The 20483-nt window shown below is 48.9% G+C and overlaps 6 protein-coding genes across 6 annotated transcripts; 1 reads left to right on the top strand and 5 right to left on the bottom strand.

Annotated features, from left to right (window-relative positions):
- The first annotated feature begins 79 nt into the window (after positions 1 to 79).
- Positions 80 to 3730, top strand: LOC6531198 (probable peroxisomal acyl-coenzyme A oxidase 1). Its single transcript, XM_002091990.4, has 8 exons — positions 80 to 561; positions 1300 to 1459; positions 1516 to 1808; positions 1866 to 2161; positions 2221 to 2837; positions 2900 to 3005; positions 3069 to 3221; positions 3281 to 3730. Exons 1-8 carry the CDS (start codon positions 438 to 440, stop codon positions 3539 to 3541), a joined length of 2010 nt encoding a protein of 669 aa, XP_002092026.1. The 5' UTR covers positions 80 to 437; the 3' UTR covers positions 3542 to 3730.
- Positions 3731 to 3745: 15 nt separating this feature from the next.
- On the bottom strand, positions 3746 to 6200 carry LOC6531197 (dolichyl-diphosphooligosaccharide--protein glycosyltransferase subunit 2). The gene is made up of 4 exons (XM_002091989.3): positions 6044 to 6200; positions 5636 to 5874; positions 4286 to 5567; positions 3746 to 4226 (listed from the first exon to the last, which is right to left on the bottom strand). The coding sequence occupies exons 1-4, from the start codon at positions 6054 to 6056 to the stop codon at positions 3856 to 3858; spliced, it is 1905 nt and encodes a 634-aa protein (XP_002092025.1). The 5' UTR covers positions 6057 to 6200; the 3' UTR covers positions 3746 to 3855.
- A 277-nt stretch (positions 6201 to 6477) lies between these two features.
- On the bottom strand, positions 6478 to 7110 carry LOC6531196. The gene is made up of 2 exons (XM_002091988.3): positions 6910 to 7110; positions 6478 to 6854 (listed from the first exon to the last, which is right to left on the bottom strand). Exons 1-2 carry the CDS (start codon positions 7013 to 7015, stop codon positions 6556 to 6558), a joined length of 405 nt encoding a protein of 134 aa, XP_002092024.1. The 5' UTR covers positions 7016 to 7110; the 3' UTR covers positions 6478 to 6555.
- LOC6531195 lies at positions 7040 to 9362 on the bottom strand. Its single transcript, XM_002091987.3, has 3 exons — positions 8861 to 9362; positions 8597 to 8802; positions 7040 to 8537 (listed from the first exon to the last, which is right to left on the bottom strand). The coding sequence occupies exons 1-3, from the start codon at positions 9214 to 9216 to the stop codon at positions 7150 to 7152; spliced, it is 1950 nt and encodes a 649-aa protein (XP_002092023.1). The 5' UTR covers positions 9217 to 9362; the 3' UTR covers positions 7040 to 7149.
- Positions 9363 to 9617: 255 nt separating this feature from the next.
- LOC6531194 lies at positions 9618 to 14287 on the bottom strand. Its single transcript, XM_039371927.1, is given in 5 exon segments — positions 9618 to 11083; positions 11212 to 11586; positions 11753 to 11813; positions 11816 to 11852; positions 11854 to 14287. Coding segments are annotated over 5 exon segments (1920 nt in total). The 5' UTR covers positions 11920 to 14287; the 3' UTR covers positions 9618 to 9702.
- A 141-nt stretch (positions 14288 to 14428) lies between these two features.
- On the bottom strand, positions 14429 to 20454 carry LOC6531193 (putative 1-phosphatidylinositol 3-phosphate 5-kinase). Its single transcript, XM_039371926.2, has 7 exons — positions 19948 to 20454; positions 17493 to 19749; positions 15423 to 17432; positions 15200 to 15362; positions 14985 to 15142; positions 14760 to 14921; positions 14429 to 14705 (listed from the first exon to the last, which is right to left on the bottom strand). The coding sequence occupies exons 1-7, from the start codon at positions 20452 to 20454 to the stop codon at positions 14518 to 14520; spliced, it is 5445 nt and encodes a 1814-aa protein (XP_039227860.1). The 3' UTR covers positions 14429 to 14517.
- Between the last annotated feature and the right edge of the window lie 29 nt (positions 20455 to 20483).

Raw genomic sequence — 20483 nt, 5'->3', positions numbered from 1 at the left:
AAAGCTATTTTATTCAACTATGCAACATATGGAAAGTAAGTGTCCAAGTACTCTGCACATGTAGTGTATTTATTTTGTGTATTTACTTATAAATGTGGAGCAACAACAATGGCCTGAGAATAATAATTGTGCTGCAGATTATTTCAACACAAAAGCCAGCTCATTACATGTGTATTTTCGCGGTTAAAGTTCACGTCGTTCGCCAGCAAGCATCGACGATTAGATTCCGTATTGGTATAGCTGGATCAGATCAGCACTCCATAATCTCAATCTCCACTGGGCTTCCGTTCAACAGCAATTGAGTGACCAAACGACCACTGAGCGCAGCAATCAGTCAGTACGCGATATTCACCGAAGACAGACGCCTTGCGGTGGCTCGTTAATCCATACAATCCATAACCTGTTTACGTGACTTGAATACTGTGCCTCATAGCAAAATGCCAGCCAAACCAGTGAATCCCGATCTGCAGAAGGAACGCAATACGGCCACCTTCGATGTCCGGGAGTTCTCCGTTCTGTGGGCCGGCGGCGAAGAGCGCTTTAAGGAGAAGAAGGCACTGGGTGAGCCAGCTTAGATGTAATAAAACACCGGATTGCAAGCTTCTCCGGTGACCCCGACAGACATTCACATCAACCGGTCGCTTGGAGCTTTATATGAGCTTGGCGCAATCGCGTTTCCACACAGTGGATGCGAGAAATTGTGCCAGAAGCATGACTTGGCAATTAGACTAGGCTTGAACGCATTTACAGCTAATCTTTAGAGTCCAAACTCTGAAGCTAACTATCAAAGCCACGATAAATTCTCAAAAACTAAGTTAGTACAGATCGAATCATATGTTTTGCCATCCTGTCAACTTCTTTGTTTTGATGCGCATCTTCTGCGTCCAATCATTCATCCGATTTGCACGCCGAGAGGGCCCGAGTTCATTAATTATGTATTCCGCATAAACAAGCCGCTACTAGTTAATCGGCACCTATTAGCCAGCTCATAAGTTATTAATCTTTGAACTTCGCACGAAACGCGATCAATCCAAGAAGCCGTGTACCTTGAATGTTTGCAGCTACCCACCCATCTATTTCCAGAGCCACTTGAAATTGGTTTAGCTGATAGGTTTATCTGACAGATTTGCACGGTCGCTCGGGGCATCATAAATGGACAATGCCCAGTAACTCCCACGAATTAGCGAAGAATACTGACCACTCATGATTACGCAGCGAAATTCAACATAGCACCTTCTAAAATATTAAATCCCTTTCCTTATGGCCTCATCTACTAAATTTTGTTGTTCGTTTTGACAGAGAAAATGTTTTTGGAGGATCCGGCGCTGCAGGATGACTTGCCCATTTCCTATTTGTCACACAAGGAGCTCTATGAGCACAGCTTGCGCAAAGCCTGCATCATTGGGGAGAAGATCCGCAAGCTGCGTGCTGATGGCGAGGATGGAGTGGACACTTATAAGTAAGAAAGTCCTCTGAGTCTCGATCTACTTCAGATTGTAATTTGTGTGTTTTTAGTGCTCTGCTTGGCGGATCCTTGGGAGCAGCTATTCTAAAGGAGGGCAATCCCCTTGCCCTGCACTACGTGATGTTTGTGCCCACCATCATGGGCCAGGGCACAATGGACCAGCAGGTGGAATGGCTGAGCAAGGCCTGGGACTGCGAAATCATTGGCACCTATGCACAGACGGAACTGGGACACGGAACCTTCCTGCGCGGTCTGGAGACCCGGGCTGACTACGATGCCAGCACCCAGGAGTTTGTGATAAACACACCTTCACTCAGTGCATACAAGTGGTGGCCCGGTGGATGTAAGTTTCCTTTACCTCTTAGTATCTTACATCTGTATTAAACTTCCGGACTTCCAGTGGGACACACAGCTAACCATGCGGTTGTGGTGGCACAGCTGTATACCAAGGGCGAGTTCCGTGGCCTGGCTCCTTTTATTGTCCAATTGAGAGATTCCGATTCTCACCGCCCCATGCCCGGCATCGACATAGGAGACATTGGCACCAAGCTGGGCATGAAGGGTGTCAACAATGGCTATTTAGGACTGAAGAACGTACGCGTGCCTTTGAACAACATGCTGATGAAGAACCAGCAAGTGCTGCCTGATGGCACATATGTGGCGCCGAAGAACAGCGTGCTTACCTACGGAACCATGGTACTTTCCCTGATATTTACTATTCCTTCAGCGAGATTTTAACCATTTTTTCATTCAAGATGTTTGTGCGTTGCGCTCTTATCCGTGATACCGCTCAGAGTCTGGCCAAGGCATCCACTATTGCCACTAGGTACTCAGCTGTTCGCCGACAGAGTCCCATTGATCCCAATCAACCGGAGCCACAAATCATGGACCATACCACACAGCAGCTGAAGCTGTTCCCCCAGATAGCTAAGGCCATCGTTTTCAAAACGACTGGTGATGGCATCTGGAATATGTACAACGTGATTTCTGGGGAGATTGAGCAGGGTAACTTGGATCGCCTGCCCGAGATGCATGCTTTGTCCTGCTGCCTTAAGGCCATCTGTAGTGCCGATGCTGCTGCCGGCGTGGAAACGTGTCGTCTGTCCTGTGGCGGACATGGCTACATGGACTGCTCGAACTTCCCCACGATATACGGCATGACCACGGCTGTTTGCACCTATGAGGGCGAGAACACAGTGATGCTGCTGCAGACTGCCCGCTATCTGGTAAAGGTCTATGGACAGGCCTTAAACGGAGAGAAGCTGGTGCCCACAGTTTCGTACATAAGTGACGCAATAAACCAATCGAAGTTTGTCAACTTTGACGGATCCTTGAGGTCCATTGTAAAGGCCTTCCAGTTCGTTGCCGCCAAGTAAGTAACTACTGTAGAACATTAATTCGCTGGCTGGTTTTTAACTAACATTATTCTATTAGCAAAACCCGAATTGCCTATGAGCAGATTGAACTGCGTCGCAAGCAAGGCCATGGTACCGAGGTGTCAGCTAATCTATGTGGCACCTTTTTAACAGCGGCTGCAGATGTAAGTTTTAACGAAAAATTAATACTTTGATCAGTTCCCTATTTAATTTTATATCACTTCTAGCTCCATGGACGCGCCTTCCTGGCCCAGACTGCCTACACGGAGCTTACGGCCTTGTCCCGCGAGGTGTCCCCAGAACTAGCTGAAGTCCTTAAAGTGGTGCTGGAGCTTTATCTGGTAGACGCCTGCCTCAACCGCATTGGTGACTTTCTGCGGGTAGGATTCGCAATTAATTCTACTTTTGGATATTTAATGTCAAATGTTTTTCTTTACAGTTTATTGATCTGACTGATCAGGATGTCACACAACTAGAGGTTCGTCTGGAGAACTGCTTAAAGCGACTCCGTCCGAATGCCGTCAGCCTGGTGGACAGCTTTGATCTTCACGATCGCGTGCTGGATTCTGCATTGGGTGCCTATGATGGCAATGTTTACGAGCACATCTTTGAGTCTACCAAGAAGAATCCGTTGAACAAGGAGCCTGTCAACGGAGCATTCCACAAGTACTTGAAGCCATTCATGAAGGCTCACCTCTAGGTTCACGTCCAATCACTCGGGGAGATTTTCACAACTGTTGTTATTGTAAATATACATATATGTTTCCATTGTTTTTGTATTATGCAACTGTCTGCTTAGCAAAAAGTCTGAAAGACAATTATGATATCATAGCTTGTGCAGTTGAAACTAGGCTGTAAAATTATACACAAATAAAATAATATTCAAGTATATTTAAAGGCAGCATTTAGTGTGTGTTTGGGCTTAACTAAATCGCTTTATTAAAGTTTCTTTTCTGATGGAGTTGCAAGATAAAGAGTAGCTCACTTATTGACTGCGTACAATGATAAACGGGCCTACGACGCACTTGCTTTTGAGTTACGTTGTGCGTACAGACGTCTCAGCAATCGGTTGCCAGCCAGGAATGTGAATACTGCGATAGGAATCAGCAGGCGCAGTGTCTGGAACATGTTAAGCTGCAGCCAGAACACGAAGAACAGCACCAGGATGCCACCGAAACCCAGGTGAAAGCCAATTGTGCTTGGGGACAGCGTTAGGTTAGACACATTGATGCCCAGTTTTCCCCAGAACACGAAAAGCAGAACAAGCGGGGTTATGCACAGTCCGGTGAAGATATCAGACACTATGCGGGGCGGGCGCTTGTCGGGCACACGGAACTGATGGATAATTTCAGGCAAGGGACCAGAAGTGGTCTTGGCTTTGACTTCTGTAACCAGATATGTGGTTAGATTATTACTGTTCATTATAAATATCTTGCAATATTACCCTTATCTTCGTTGAATTTCAATTGGACATCAGCAACCAACCACTCGAAGGAGTTGGACAGGGAGGAATCGCCCACGGTCAAGTAAATGCTGTAGGTGCCGCTCTGGTAGTTGAAGTTTTTGCCATTATTGCCCACATCCATGTCGAATTTGTACGCCTTGCTGCTATCCTGCTCGGCCACAAAGATGATCTCCTTGTCTGTTTTTTTGTTGTAGAGTCGAACAAAGGCCTGATGGACAGCCAGAGGCTTGCTGGTGGATTCATCTACAAGAACGGCCTTCAGCAAAAGCTTCTGGGTGCTGTCAGCGGAGAGAACCTCCTGAAGTTTGCCTGGATAGGTCACACTTTGCTTGCGGGTAGCAGCGCTGGCATCAGATTCGGCGATGCCCACCTCCAGAGATTGAACCTTGACGCGGCCGAGAACCTTGAACTGCAGTGTCTGGGTGTAGACACCATCGGCACTCAACTCCGCCTGGTAAACGCCGCGAGTTGGCTTTAAGGTGGCCAAATCAGCCACGTAAGTGGTCTTGTCAGATGATTTAGAGGCTACAGTGATTTTATCAGCCAAAACAGCGCTGTCCTTCTTGCGAATAACCTTAGCATTGACTGCTTTGGGAGCAGGTGACAAAGGCTTTCCGAGCAGATCCACAACAGCTACATTCAGAGTTGGCGACTGAGCGTCCAACTGGCCGTTGCCAATGAGCTGCACGCAAACGGGAGCAATTTTATCGGCTCCACTGATTGTCTTTAGTGCCTCGATCAGCACATGAGCTCCTTTGGCAGTTTGGACGGATCGGCGGCTAAGGAAGTAGTTTGCGAACTTAACTGCCTGGTCAGCGGTAACGGGCACGGGCTTTTCGAAGGTCTTGCTTACGCCGAAAGCACCATTGATGATCAGGGAGGTGATACTGAGACCACCTTCAAATTGCAGGAGCTTGCCGTCTACTTCATCTGCTTGCACGATGGCATCCTCAACGCGATTAGCGATAAAAGAGGCACCGGCACCCAGAAGTGGGGCAACATTGAAAGCGTATCCCAGGCCGCTAAGTGTGTCGTCCTTCTTGAGCAGTTCTTGCAAACGCTTCACTAGTTTTCCCTGAGTGGCTTCATTGACCTCCACGCCGAGCACTTTGTGGGTGACTACGCGGTAGAAGATCTCCTGCGAGCTGCCCAGCTCCGCGTTAAGGGAACCATATACCTTGGAGAGCAAACTCTCGTCGATCTTTGCGGAGCAGCCCAGGTTTCTGCTAGCACCAATGTAGTAGTAGTCTTTTTCGAAGCTCTGCAAGCAGTTTAAATAACATAAATAAGTACGGCTTTTGATATATGGAAGTATCTAGATGAACCCACGTTCAGCTTGGATTCCGAATGCAGCGTGGCAATCTTCTTGCACAATGGCTCCTTCTGGGTGGCGTCAGTCAGTTGGATGTTGAGGCTGGAGAAGAAGATCGACTGCAGGTCACTGGAGCCAAATCCGTCTACGAACACTTTTTGCAGGCGGCTGAGATCCTTTTGCCCCAGGTGGCTGTCCACGGTGCGGGCGCTCCACGTCGGCCCAGTAGCGACTAAAACGCAGAAGATGACCAGACCTGGAATTCGATAGAAAAAATAACCATTAGGTTCCAAGTCGCCGGCAATCGCTTAACCACGAAAATCAGAGGGAGACAGCACGAGAGCTGAGACTTTGCAGCCGGCGTTTCCACTGTATATGGCGTTAAATTAAAGTTATTCAGCTCAAACACCGAGCTGGATACGCACCTAGCTTAAACATTTTCCTATTTTGTGGTTGCGCTCTCACACGCCACTTATATTCTACAGGAAAATAAAATTAAATCGCTCAAAAAGCACCGCCTGTCCCTCGATATTTTATACACGTCAGCGGCCAAGACAACTATCGATACATTTCTTGATCAACAAACATCGATGGCGAAAAGAATAACCAATCGATGGCCGTTGCCAGAGTGACCGTATGTATGCTGTTACTGTTATCTCAACCGTTAACATACATTAAATTTAAAAAATAATGTTATTTGTATTTTTAGTAGACAGTGACCGTACTGTTATCTCAACCGTTAACATACATTAAATTTAAAAAATAATGTTATTTGTATTTTTAGTAGACATTCTTTTATAATTAAAATCTATTTGTTTATAGATTCTTTATTCAAGCTGCAAGATGAATTAAATTTTTATTTTGCTTTAAAAGGAAAGAACAAACTTAAATATTTTATTGTGGGCACTATTCTTTTTCAAACAATTACAAATAAATTTTAAAGTGCAAACTTCTCAGTACACTGATCAATAGGTCTGGTAATGGAATATTTTCTTTTGAAGATCTTGGTGAAATCTCCTTCGTGATTCCACACGGTGACGGCAGTGGTGCAGTAGAGTGGATACTTGTTGACCAGAACTTCCTCAGTCTCCTCGTTTTTTGGTGGCACATCCTTACAGAACTGGTCGTAGTACTCCGTGCGATCCTCACCCAAATCCACTTGGGCGGAGGCCTGTCGGTTGTATTCGGCAAAGAGCTCCTGCCAGAGAAACTGCTCCATGCGATTCTCCCGAGTGGCTGGATTACCATTACGATTAGAAAAGGGCTCCAGAATACTCCAGCTTAAACTTACGCAGCACTTTCTTAATTTTGGGTGGAGCAAAGCTGGCTTGAGATTCCGTGAGTTCCGTTGTACATGGACCCACTGGGAGTACCAAATTATTGCCACGATCGACCATTGCAGAATGAATTTTTCAATATGCTTTTTCGATCTAATACTAAGGTAAATAATTTATTCGTTTGCCAGTGACAGACTGACAGCTTATACTCTACCTACTTCGATATAACAAACTAGCAAACTAGTCGGAAACTGCTAGGCAACGGCCTGGTCCTCATTGCTTTCCTGTTGATTCTCCTGCGTGGAGTCGTCCTCCACTATGAGGGATACCTCCTTGGGCCGGAGTATACAGTAATAAACGATGAGGGTGGCCAGAAATAGGATACCACTGTAAACGATCCACTCCCAGATGAAATTGAACCACCAGGACTCGAACTCCTCGTTTGCGTACCAAATGGAGGATATGGTAATGTTCTCGACGAGAGTGAGCACCAGGTATCCACCATACCACAGTCGAATGTTCTTGAAGGACACGCGGAATTCCATCAGCACAAATATGTAGATGTAGGCGAGAAGAAGTAAGAACAGGTTGCGACTCCAACCACCACGACAACGGGTTTCCAGTGCAAGGCAGCCCAGCATCAGGGCGTAGTGCACGCCCACCAGGATGAAGAATGCCTTCGGATAGAAGACACAGAAGGTGGACAACGACAGCATCCTCATGCTGATGAAGGCAATCCATCCGAAGAAGGAAACCGTCCTGCCGGCGAAATCATCTTGCTGTATGCCATTCACAATTTTGGTGGGACGCGGGAAGTAAAAGTCCACCACGTCCTTGGGCGTCAGAGGTGATGGTTTGGGTGATTGTGGAATCAGAACACTATGCTCCTCGGCATCCTCATCCTTGAGCCTGCCCATCAGCAGCTTGGGCGGATGTGGCACATTCTCTTTGATGTACAGCTGGGCATTAACCAGCAGCATGTCCTTGAAGGTTTCCAGCTGGGACAAAGGTCTAGTCACGCGACGAATCTTTCTGTGCTCATTATCAGACATGGTTCGCCGCAAGTCGGGCGTTGGAGGATCATCCTCGGTTGGCTTCAGAACGGGCAACTCTGGTGGCGCAGTTTTCGGAGGCGGTGGCGGTGCTGGTGTCTCGGGTATGCTGTCCAACACCTCGATGGTGTTCAAGTCGCCCAGGTCCTCGTATCGCACTTTCAGTTTGGGCCTCGTACCCTGTATCTTCTCCTCATCGGTGGCATTGCCTCTTGGTCCGGAGTGCAGTAGTGCTCGCGTTTCCAGTTGTTCCAGGCCTTCGTTGTCCACCTCATCCTCGCCCTGAATATGCAGCTCATGGGTGCCCTCACCTGAATTGGGCAGTGAGCGGCGGGCTCGAAAGTTCTCCATGATCTTGTCGGATTCAGGGAAACTGGTGATGGTGCGCTCGGACTCGCGTTTCTTCCGCTCAGCCTCGCAGCACAGGCGTTCGTTCTGCTCCAGCTGACAGCGATGGGTGTCCACCTGTTGCGGTGTGGCCCAAGGATAATGGCGACCCACCCTCCGCTGGCTTTCCATCCGGTGGTAACTGGTGGTTATGGCAGCCAGATCAATGGCTGAGAACACCAGCGACAAAGACTGAACAGCAGCTAAAAGCAGGAAGTTAATACTTAGGTAATCCTGTGAGGTAATCTTGGATATATCTTACAGGTCTCGTAGTTGCGGAACATATCCTGGACGAGCATGTGGTACAGCTGGAGAATGATTTGTGGAGCTGCCTGGGCGTAAGCCTGAACAAACAGATACAGCTCAATGTTGGAGGTTTGTGTGGCCTTGGCCAAGCACTTCATGCGCTCCACATCGTCGTCGTCGTGGAAGAGTCCCTCGATGGCCCAAAACAAGCGCGTACAGAACCTTATCGGTTAAAGTTTTTGAACATGGCAATGACCCACTTTACAGTCCATTGACTCACCTGAAAATCACAAAGAACGGGAACAGGAACAGCTTGAGCAGTCCAATGCCAAGGGCCATGCATTTATTGCGTTCCGAGCAGGCGCAATCCCTCTGCGCCTTCGAAGCCGCCACCAGGATGAAGGTAATGATGGGGGGCAGGATTACCAGGACCAGGGTGCCAGCTCCCAATCCCGGCTCCGACTGACTGAAGTGCTGATAGCTCAGGGCCAAATCCGAGGCGGTTTGGACAATGTACACAAGCAGTCCCAGACAGGTGGGCACTATATAGGAGACCCAGATGCGAGTGGGGCTACGAACGGTGTAGCCAAGTATGTGAGGCGGAGGACTGGCCGCATGGACCACCGTGTCGCTCATGATTCCACTTCGGATGGGAGTTCCCAGTTTGAATCTGGTTTTGGAAATGCGTTCTTCACATCTGCAGCTTGCGAAATCCACGGCGATACTGAACCACTATGAGTAACCGCTCTCACAAAACTATTATCAGCCACGAGATAAGATTAAAGTCACCCAAACATTTTTAAGGTGAGCAGTCAGCCGTTTGTTTACGTTTTTTCGCCATTAATGAGAAAGATACAATTGCAGGGTGGACCAGATACCTGTTCTTAAAGATACTTAACATGAAATCCAAGATACAATTGCAGAGTGAGCCAGATACTTGTTCTTAAAGATACTTACCATGAAAACCAAAATAAAAGGAAATTTAGTTCATAATATACTTGTCTAATTATACAATTTAAAAACAAACTAACGAGTAATAGTTTTTCCTTTTAACTCTTTTTTATTCCATTACATAAGATAGATTTAAAACAGAATACCAATGATAGGTGTAGATGCGTTGTCCTAGGAGTCATACCAGGTCTTCTTCATCCAGTTGGAAGGCTTGCACGGCTCGTCGAGCACCACGAAGGCACCGGGTGGCTGCGTCTGATTTCCGCCTGGCTGCTTGGAGCGCCGACATCCCACGGCGTATTTGGGATTACCTTCGATGATCGACGAGTTCTCCCGACAACTGGCTGCGTTCTGGAGGACAGATGCTCGTCGGCCGTAGCGGGCTGGCTTTTTGGCCGCATTGCCACCCACATCGTCGAATCTGGTGGCCAACGGCTGCTCGGGCTCCTTGATCTGCCGCTGACGCGACGTTCTCCGCTTGTGGGGCATCTGCGCCTGCGACTGTCTGGCCTCCAACGAGGAATCTGAGCTCTTGCGCAGATTCCCCTGAACACCAGCAGGAGCAGCCTCCAAATCCCTTGGCCGCTCCCGCAGTTGGTAATTGTACTGCGCTCGACGATATTCCGGGGTGGCGGTAACCTCTGATGGAGGCACTGTTACCAGGACAGGCGTTTCCAGTTCCTCTTCCGGCTGATGGTGAACGGATGGGGCGTGGCAAACGCCCGAGGTGGGCAACCGGAAGCAGGAAGTGGGCTTCTGGACGACGGGTCGGGAACGCGGAAAATCCTGATAGTTATTCCTGTACTCCGGATTAAACTCGATCTTGCCGCGCAGGCGAAGGAACGGCTCCCGGGGCTTTCCTCGCTCCGGCATTTCGGTGATCTGCGGATCTCGGAAGCTCTCGTGGTATTCGGGAATCTCTTTGGTGAACTCCCCGCGCGGACGCAGATGGTCGTCCGTCTTGAGGGACTTCTCTTTGGCCACGTGCTTGGGTGGGTCGATGAATTTGTCGCGATACTCCGGCACCTCCGAACTGGGAGCGCAGGCAGCCTCGGAGCCGGATACGCGCAGGTTGTCGTTCTTTTTGATGGGTGCGCTCTTCGAGTAGTTGGCATACATACGGAAACTGTCCCGGTACTCCGGCACTGCCACGAACTCCCCCTGGATCTTGATGCTGCTCATCTGGGGTATGGAGTGCGCCTTCTCGGGGAACTGCTGCACGAACTGGCGACGGTACTCGGAGGGCTCCGGCACCTGGCCGTGCTGCTCGCGATCCACGGCCTGGGCACGCATCTGCAGATGGCATCGCTGCTGCTCCTGGGCAGCCACATCGCGGCGAAACTTGTCCGCGGCCAGTTTGCTAGAAGGTGGCTGATTCCTAGCCGCCAGCTCCGACTCGTCGAGGAACACCTCGCGTGGCAGTATCTTGGTGCTGGGATCCAGCATGAGGTACGAGGAGTTCTTCATGCCGTCGGCGGCATTGAAGCCGTTGCCCTCGCTGCCCTCGCCCAACTGCAGGTTCTCCGGATTGCGGACGGGAAAGGTGCGGGAGCTGGGGGATGGAAATCACTTTACTATTGATTGGTGTGCCTTAAATCGCAGAGCAATTAAATAAATATTGATTTCTTCAAATGTAACTCTGGACTATAGTTAACAAGTATTCTAGTGCCAGCTACTCACAAGCGCAGGTCCTCGGGCGTGTACCAGTGGTATTTCTCCTGGTGCTCCGAGAGCAGCTGCATGAATCCCTCCAGTCGCAGCGAGGTGGCGCGCCGCAGCAAGGATCTGGGTCGGGACTGGGTGCCACGGAAGTGCTTGCGATACTCGGATTTCAAAGAGCCAAAGCTGGGCACTGGCTCATCGCCGCTGTGCAGGCACACGTTGCTCCGGGTGTGCAGATGGACGGGCTGGCGGCGGCGGAAGTACTTGAGGTCATCGACGGCTATGTACTCGTGCGGATGCTTGATGGCGAACCGGCTGAGATCGCCGGACTTCTGATTGGCTGTGAGATCCGGCTCGGAGAAGGAACGATTCCAGCCAAAATCGGCATCAAAACTGTGGGTGGGATATTGCGAATCTGGTTAGGATCTGCTACACATATGTGTGTGGTACATCCGACGCGTCTTGTCTTTGCCAGCGAACTGAGCGGAAAAATTACGGGTATCGCTGGTGGTCGCCACCACAACCAAATAACAGGTAGGTCCCTTAAAAACGGGGCCACCGATTCCCCCATCTCCTCTCGACCTTTGGCAATTGCATTGGCGGAGTTTCGGGAAGGAGGCCGCCATAAGACGGCGCCCGGTTCCAAAAGGCAGCCAGTGGAAGGCATTCCACCACATCCACCTTCACATCCACCTCCTCGTCTATTTCCATAGAGCAAGAGCCCATGGCGTGCCACGACCAGGTTGCTAGGCACACTCGCCTCACAAACCTCTGTAAACAAACTAATGAATGGGTAAAAAGGGTGAAATTGCTGCAAATTAGAAAATTGTCTATTGCATTCGATGGGAGCAGCAGGTCGCCCGACCAGAGTCGATCCGCTGGTATCCATTACCAAATCTTTGTAATTAAAAAAATTGAATTTAAACCTATTGCCCTAACTCCAAATACTTGGCACACGTACTTAAGAACTATTTCTTGAGCAGGATATGCCTGACTCTAGTACAGATTGTTTAGTACATCACTAGATCCTGCATTCCAAACACGATGTCTGGGCATATGTGATAGCTGTCCCACTCCACTGAATGCCAATCGTTAGCTCACCAAATTCCCGACTTTTGTTATTCCTGACAACGCCCGCGTCGCGGCGCCCAAAGGACCTTGGTAGTCCATATACGGAAATGAGTTTTTTGTTGAGGCATTGCCAAGGACTCGTCGCCCAGCAGGCAGGCCATTTAAAATGCACAAGGATTGCCAGTCGGAGGCGAACCTGCGCGCATGCAAATTGCACTTTTTATGGCTCCCGGCAGCGGGCTAAATGTGACCACAAACACCTGTTGCGCACATCGGAATTAAAAAGTTTTTACAACGGCTAAAAGTTCTCACGTGTGGGCAAATGTGCCAGCGAAATGCTTATAATTGGTGACTGCCAAAATGTTGTACTATCCATAAACCAAAATTCATTGCATGACGCGGGGGAATGTGCGTGATTCGCTCGCTGATTTGGAAACGGAAACAGACAGGAACCTAAGAAGAAAAAAAAAGAGAGAAAAACTGCTCGTAACTAGGGCCAAAAGTCTGACCCAATTTCTGGACAACTTTCGACCTATGGTTGGTTGTTGCCCACAAAGACTACGGAATGGAAAGTCCGGCGAACGAGCAATCTTGACAATGCCAAATGACCTTTGGCTATTTTTAAAGGCGAACCAGCAGTGGGGTAACCCATTTAAATATGCTAATCAGTGTGGCCACTGCGATACCTGGACATACACATAATTACAGTTGCAGATTTATGACGCTTTAATTGCTGTTACACGGCCTAGTCACGCCACAGGGCGTATACGTAATGCAATAAACAAGAATGCACCATTATGTTAACAGCAATGGGAAGAAGACAAGGTCAACCGCCGCCGGGATTTCGATTAGGTCTAACATCACTCACTTTAAATCAGTTGCAAGGCACACTTACTATACAAATGCCATTGCAAAGGTAAAATATAGGCTCCTAGTTCTGTTCTTTTAAATTTCGATGGGGTCATTAAGTATGTTTCAAGATGAACAAAAATGCAAATACACATTTAAACTCTAAAGAAAATAGCCTTGTTTATACTTGGAAGTATGTATAATTATACTGAGGCGTCTCTTCAAAACACATTAATAAGAAATGAGGTCAGAGCATTTCCTGGTAGGGTGCAGGAAAACTTTCCAAAGAATACAAATGCAGTGCCTTTAGTTACTTTCCAAGAATAGTTTTGTGTTACTTTCACTTGTGACTATTAGCTACTGGGTTTATAACACCCAAAAATAGTTGAGAACCACTTCAGCTCCTTACACATCGTTGGTCTTCCAGTCGTAGGCAATCGCCATTGTTGATTTCCTGCTTTTGTGTGGTCTGCGCTGTAATTAAACATTTATTGGGTCTCCGTGTAGAGGGAAAACTTTGATGCACTCCTGTTCCGGCACACCCTTGCCCAGTGGCTGACCACAGCTCCAGTCCCGCCGAAGCCACCGAACCGCAAATGGCGCCATTTAAGCGCAGCTCGCCGCACCACAACTTGACCGCTCAGATCGTAAATCCCAACTGAATGTTGGCAGTGTGCGCCACCAAGAAGTTAGCCAGTTTTCGCACGCCAACTTTCCGACATTTCCACCTTGCCACTTTACCCCATCCTCTGCCGCAACTCCATTGCGCTTCTGCTGCTCCAACATTTTCCCACGGCGACTGACTTGAGGTGTCACTGGGGGGATTACAACAATGTGAGGATTTTACTTTTTGTGCTCAGCTCCAAGTGCTGCTACATGCAATCGCGCAGTTTGTGGCGTCCTCCTCATCCTTCGGCTGTGTTGGCTATCAAAAGTTGCCAGCTGCAGTTGATTTGAATATGAAATGGTGTTTTGATTCCGATTTTGGCCACCCGCTGCAGCTGTCAGAGTTGAGTTCCTTAACCCAGTTCGCGGCATTTTGACGCCTTGCTAATGAAACCATGGTTATGAGGCTCCAATGAGCACATTTGCCTGATTTACTCGCCTCTTAACGATTTCATTTCGCGACGCGGTCTCCATCATGATAATAATTTCCCTTTTCGCCTGGCACGCAACGCCGAAGTACATGGCTTTCAATTGTCATGAGCAGCGGTGGCTTCCGGGCTGCGGATGCGAATGCGGATGCGGGTCAAGGCCAAATCAATTTGCCTGCGGAGTCGGAAATGCTGGCTGACAGAGTGTTGTTGAATTCGAATTGAGTTGGATTGGCGTCTACTTTATTGCGTCTATAGCTATGTTATGTTAACTGATGGGTGCACTTTGTGTGTGGGTGGGTGAAGGGAATTAGACCTTTGAAAGGCCCTCCCAACGATCCGGAACTGTGAGGAAATAGCGATCCATGGCGTCGATGAAGCGCTGCTTATAGCGTTCCGGATTGACCACGGTGGGATCCTTTCCCTTGCCCCCAAGGATGCCCGATCCTTTTATTATGGACTCCACCCTTTTCTCCAGCGTAAAGGTGCGAATGTAGTCTATCAAAAATAACGTGCAATTATATCAAACATTGAATGTGCTTCAAGATATACCTATGATGCCTAGTACCAGGACGCCGTTTTTCTTGTCCAAGCCTACCAGAAGGGAATAGTCCATGACGAGGTTTCTTTCCAGGAAGGAGGAGTCTCGCTGGATGGCATCCCTCAAAACAGTTTTGCTGTGGGACAGCACATACAAAGGCTTTGACCAGGACACTGTAACCAAGTAATATTATATTTCAAAAAGTGTTTTGTGGTTTGCATAGAGATTGAACTCACTCTGAACCAGATTCTCATCCAACAAGACAATTTCACCTTGCTGGTTGCTGGGATCCACCAAGCGATTCCGCTCTGAGCCCTTAAGATCAAATTTGTTTTCAATATTGCAGCCGTAGAACAGATTCTCCATGACCATTACAGAACGCTCAACGGAGGAACTAATTTGAAAAATGCATTAGTAACAGAATTGGAGTATACAACTAAGCAAAACCCACTCCTTCTTCTTCACGCTGACTTTGAAAACGCCAAAGATCTTGGCCAGCAATGTGGGCAGCTGTTGCTGCTGGCACTTGTCGATGTACTCAAAGTATTTTGGAGCAAATGACTCAAAGATGGTCATGTCCTTGGAGTTCATCTCTTTGAGCACAAAACGATCATCTGGTGACAACAAAAGTGAATAAGTATTAAAATTCAGATTTCATTTATTTGTAAGCTTACCAAGCGTCTTGCAAAACCGGGATCCCGATTTACCGCCCCTCGCCTCCCATTGAACACTTTTGCAAAGGCTGCGCGCCAAAGCTATCCTAGCGTCCTCCTCCTGATTGGAATCCTCCTCAGTAGCTCGAGGCCCTCCAACGTCGCTGGGTTTGCGCACCAGCTCCATTTCGGAACCGGTGCGACTCTGTGAGATTCTAAGCTCTTCCCGCATCTTGCTCTTCTCCAGCCGGCGGTACAGAGACTTATCCAGCTTGGGTGGCTTTAAACTCTTTAAGCGCATTGCATCAAACTCACGGGCAAAGTAGATACTACACTGGAACTGGCAGCTGTGGTCTTGGAATGCCAGTGTTATATGCGGACTCGGTGGCTGCTTTGTGCGTTCCTTGCTCTTTTCCTCCGACTCGGAAGCCGCGGTAGCTGGCGAAGCAACCGATGCATTGGGAGCGGCACTGGTGTTGCTCGAAGTACGTGAAAGGCTCGGACTGTCTTCGGCGTCGCTAATGCTTTCCGCTAGTGGATTTTTTCGCTTTAACTGCGGACTTGAATGGGCAGCAGAGGCTGAAGATGCATTGGAGTTCGCCTTTGCCTCATCTATTGCCTTCTGATAATCCAGCGAAGTTAAACTGTATGCAATCACTGAGCTCAGATCGGTTTCTCTAACGTGAACGGGAATACTGCCCAATGGAAGCGTCAGATGATCCTGTGCCGGAAAAGGCGACTGCAAGGGGTTAACCTGATTACCCGATGGCAGCAGCTGGGTGAGAATCTTTCTTATTGACTTTTTATCCGAGTAAACGTTAACGGTGGAGGCCAACAGCTGGTCAATGGAGAAATTCTTATCCAAAACTGTTTGACTGTTCGATGCGGCAGTTTCAATATCCTCGCTTGGACACTCCAGAGGATCATTCTCCTTTGGCAAACTAGCGGTGGTAGCTTTAGAGGAGTCTGCAGACTGAACCTGATCCGGCCTTAGTTCCTCGGTGCAAATGGTTCCAGAATCGATGTGATGCGCCTGCTTGGCGGTCAGCTTCTCGATCTCCTGCAGCCGCGGGCCCCACAGCTCAATGCTCTCCGCTAGAGCTCTTCTGGCCATGGCCAAAGCATCGCTAGTGTCGTAGGCCGTAGCCCTGTTATCCGTGAGCAGTGTATGCACGATCTCGATCTTCTGCTTGAAGATGAACTGGTCATGCGTGAGCATGGTTTTCAGTTGCTGTACCAGTGGCGAGTTCTCTTCATCGGTGGCGAGATCAGCAATGCGCTCATGAATCCTGTTATAAACTTCATGACCCTTTATCGAGAAGTTTTTTATCTCCTCCTGGAGTTGAGGGCTTTGAACTGGTTGCGGCAGATCTAGTTGCACAGTCAACGAAGGAAGATCCGTCTCCCAAACCTCAACCGGCGTATATTGGAATTTGGCGCCCACCCCGCGGAAACTGAAGTGATGCACATAATCACGATGCAATGAGTGCTCACAGGCAGCGCCGCCATGTTCTGCGTCTGTCGCCGGAGGTCGTCTCTTGTAGGCGTGGCCATGGAAGCGCATCTCAAGGTACTTGGCGAGGGAAAGGCACTTTGCGGAATCGGCGAGCGGTATAGTTGGTGTAGTGGCATTGCATATGCTGCACCAGGACGTGAAGTATATACGCGTCGGGTCGGAACGGGTTAGGTCCTCGGTTAAGTAGACATGTACGCATCCCAGAGAGTGTACATAGCGACGAACATGGCCCAGCATCGGCAGATTGCACGACGGGCACATGGAGTTAAAAAGGCAACAGTAACGTTGGAGGAACTGCTCCAGCATGATGTCGTATTGCCCGTAGAACTTCATGTCCAGCAGCATGGGCAGCTTGCAGAACGACGAAACGCCCTTGGGATTGTAATGGAAGCTGCAGAAGAGCACCGGCAAACGTTGATGGTTCTGCGGATCCAGGGCATCCTTGTACAGCTGCTCCTCACTGACCTTCTGCGGTCGCTGGATCAGCTCGGCGTTCTTTTTCTTCGGTCGCAGCACTGTGGGATAAATGAGTGGTAATGATAATGACTTAAAGATGGATCGTATTGTTTGCTTACTAGGAGCTTTGCCCTTGGGTAAGCGACCGCCAAAGGAGCGGAATTCAGCTAGTTTCGACTGAATGTCGCGACTGCTAGCGGGTGCTGTGATCTTCATTAGCACAAAATCGTGGGGTGGTAGTAACTGCAACTGGTTCTCTTTGTTTCCTGGCTCTGATTTGGCAGCTTCGCTGTCTCCCATGCTATCTGGCCGCTCCAATCCGTTGCGGGACCATTGTTTCGAAAAGTAAAGCTCTGCGGGAAACAGCTTGCGCAGCTTGCATTTCCTTCCCTGCTCCGTTTCCAAATAAGGTAGCGGAAAGGTGAGGAAGGGACTGACAGAGAGCAGCGTGGAACTGAGTGCCGTGCGGAATCTGTTATCGTAACGCGGCTCCACAGCTAGCGCCTCAACCACTGGTGGAGCACACGGTGAAGTGGATAGAGCTTCGGCTTGTGAGGCACGCAATGGATCCGTGAAATCTGACACATTCTCGCTGATGATGGTGGTGATTTTATCCTCGGACTTTCGCTCTAAAATGACTGGTCGCTTAGTTCGAAGTTCTGCCTCCGTTTCCGTTTTGGGGCTAGTTTCTTTGGAGTCGAATATCGACGGTTTCGGACTGAGTGGCTGGGCGAACTCGTTCAGCAGGAATGACATTTCCAAGCGCCAGTTGTAGCGTGCAAAAAGCAGGGCTGATGCCACCCGCTTGACCCTCGTCAGTTCAGCATTGCTGCCTCCTCTGAGAAGACAGGTGTATCCACGGGGATTGGTCAGCTTCTCAAAGAACATCAGCGTTTTGCCATTATAGTTGCGTATGTAGAAATCATTGCAGTAGCCCAGCTTAGGCATGGTTATATTCGACTCAATTGAACTGACAATGTCGCATTGCAGAGTGCGTGCCAGACGCTCCATTACCGAAAGCTTTACATCCAACACAAGGGTAACTTCGTACGATCTTAGCAGATCCTGGGCAATGCCCGCCACATTCTTGTGCACAAGCACAACATTTGGTTTGAAGCTCATAATGCGAGCGCAAACGTTTCGCAGGTATTCCTTTTCCTGGAGCAGCACGGTTTCAATGGTCACAAACTTGCCCTCAATACGTTCGTACACAATGGGACACTGGAGCAGCAATATGCGAGGAAAGGGCACATGCGTTGCCATATCTTTATGGGCGACGTTTTTAGAGAAAGCCACTCCATGAACAATCTTTGAGTCTTTGCGTCTGCCACCCGGCACCTTTTTAAAGTTCACATAGTTACGAATGTCCATTAGATCGTTGCTACAATGCTCTGGCTTGAAGTGATTCGCTGCCGTTGAACAAAGCATCTGGAGCACCTTGTCCCATTCCTGGTCCAAGTTATGTGCGCGCAGCATCTGTGCCAGCAGTTGCTCTTCGTGGTCGCAGTAGGAAGCGAGAAGCTTAGACGTTGCTGTGGTATAGCACCGATCGTTTTCAAGTTCATTTTCCAGCTCCTTATCCTTTTCTTCTGCTGATTGATCCATAGACTTTGGAGGTTGTGGTTCCGCATGGGGAGCCGCCTCAAACTGCGGACTCATCGTACGGGAGGTCTCGGAGCTGCTGCTTTTGGCGAACTTATAGTGTAGCGACGCATCGAAATCCATTTGCTCCGGATCGGGCACGATTGGCTCAAGGAAACCAGCGGCTAGCATAGCATTCAGTATGGCCACCGCCTGCACCTCGTTTGCTGATTTATTATTACTATTGAGAAACTCAATCAGACGCTGGCCACAATTTTGAGCAGGCAGATCCCGCTGCATTTCCTCGTGCAGGGTTATCAAGGAATTTGACTGCTGCAGGATATTCTTGCGATCGTCGATGGAAAGTGTCGTGTAAGTGGGATGCGAACTGAATCTCTCCTCCTGATAGCCCACTGACGTCTTTCGCGGGAGGGCTGCCCTTTGCATCTGCGGATGTTTTTCAAGCGAGTTGCCACTATCTTGTACTTCCAGTTTGTTACTTAAGTGCTGCTGCAGCTCCTGCATATCCTGGCCCATCTCAGAGCTTGAGGACTTTAGGAATGTGAGCACTATCTTTGAGCAGTAGTTGCACACTTTGAGGTCGCCATCGCAGCGGATTATCATGCCAGGCACCACCTGGTTGCAGCACTTTGAGCAGAATATTTGGCCACACAAGCGGCAGTGGTGCTTTCTCCGGAACGTGGAGAACTTTTGAGAGCAATCGTAGCATTCCTTGGCCTTTGAATCAGGCATCCAGAAGCGCTGCAGCTCCGTGTCCTTGTAGTTTCGCAGATCCTGAAACGAAATTTACAGAATATATTTTTATAAATTGGTTCTATTTCTTAATCATTTTTTCTAACTAATAACCTAGCTTACTAAAGGAATGAAGTCAACAGAAATATTTGATAATAGGCTTGTGGGAATGTTCCTATGAATCAACCAACGATTTATGTCTAGCTTTTAAACGATAATGGTACCATAACTTTCACTCACATTGTTGTTTTTTGTTGCCACAATATTGCTTATGTGCTTGAGAACGTTAGATACGGTGCGCCCCTGATTTGCTTCGCTGGTTGGCAGCGGCAGCGATTCGACGCGGTCGCTGGCTTCGGAATCCTCTGCAGCGGTGTTGCTGGAGGTGCTCGTGCCACGCGTCTCACTATCGGTCCTTATGCTGAGCGTGGTGGGTGGCTGGGGGCGAACTGAACTCTGGCTGGAGGTATCCACATCGGCGAACTCAGCTGTGGCAGTCTGGGAGTCGCTGAAGAACTGCGATTTGCCCACCACTTGCACTGGCTGCGAGGAGGAACTGCTGCTGCTCCCGCTTGATATATCGTTGACGGTATTGTAGCTCTGGTTGTACACATTCTGGATCTTGTTCACCACTCGGCCAAAGAGCGATTCCGGCTTGTCCTCGAAGCTGCGCGCGAATTCGGTTAGTTTGGAGGGGGAGTGCAGGTGCTGGTGGGTTGAGCTATTGCTCTGGTTGTTGCTAGTCATGTTGTCGGGGTGTTAGGAGTTGGGATTGT

This window comes from Drosophila yakuba, chromosome 2R (genome assembly GCF_016746365.2).
Source record: "Drosophila yakuba strain Tai18E2 chromosome 2R, Prin_Dyak_Tai18E2_2.1, whole genome shotgun sequence".
In the NCBI taxonomy this organism is placed as follows: domain Eukaryota; kingdom Metazoa; phylum Arthropoda; class Insecta; order Diptera; family Drosophilidae; genus Drosophila; species Drosophila yakuba.
Note: the sequence above shows the minus strand (reverse complement) of the source record. Positions and strands in the feature narration are given on the sequence as shown.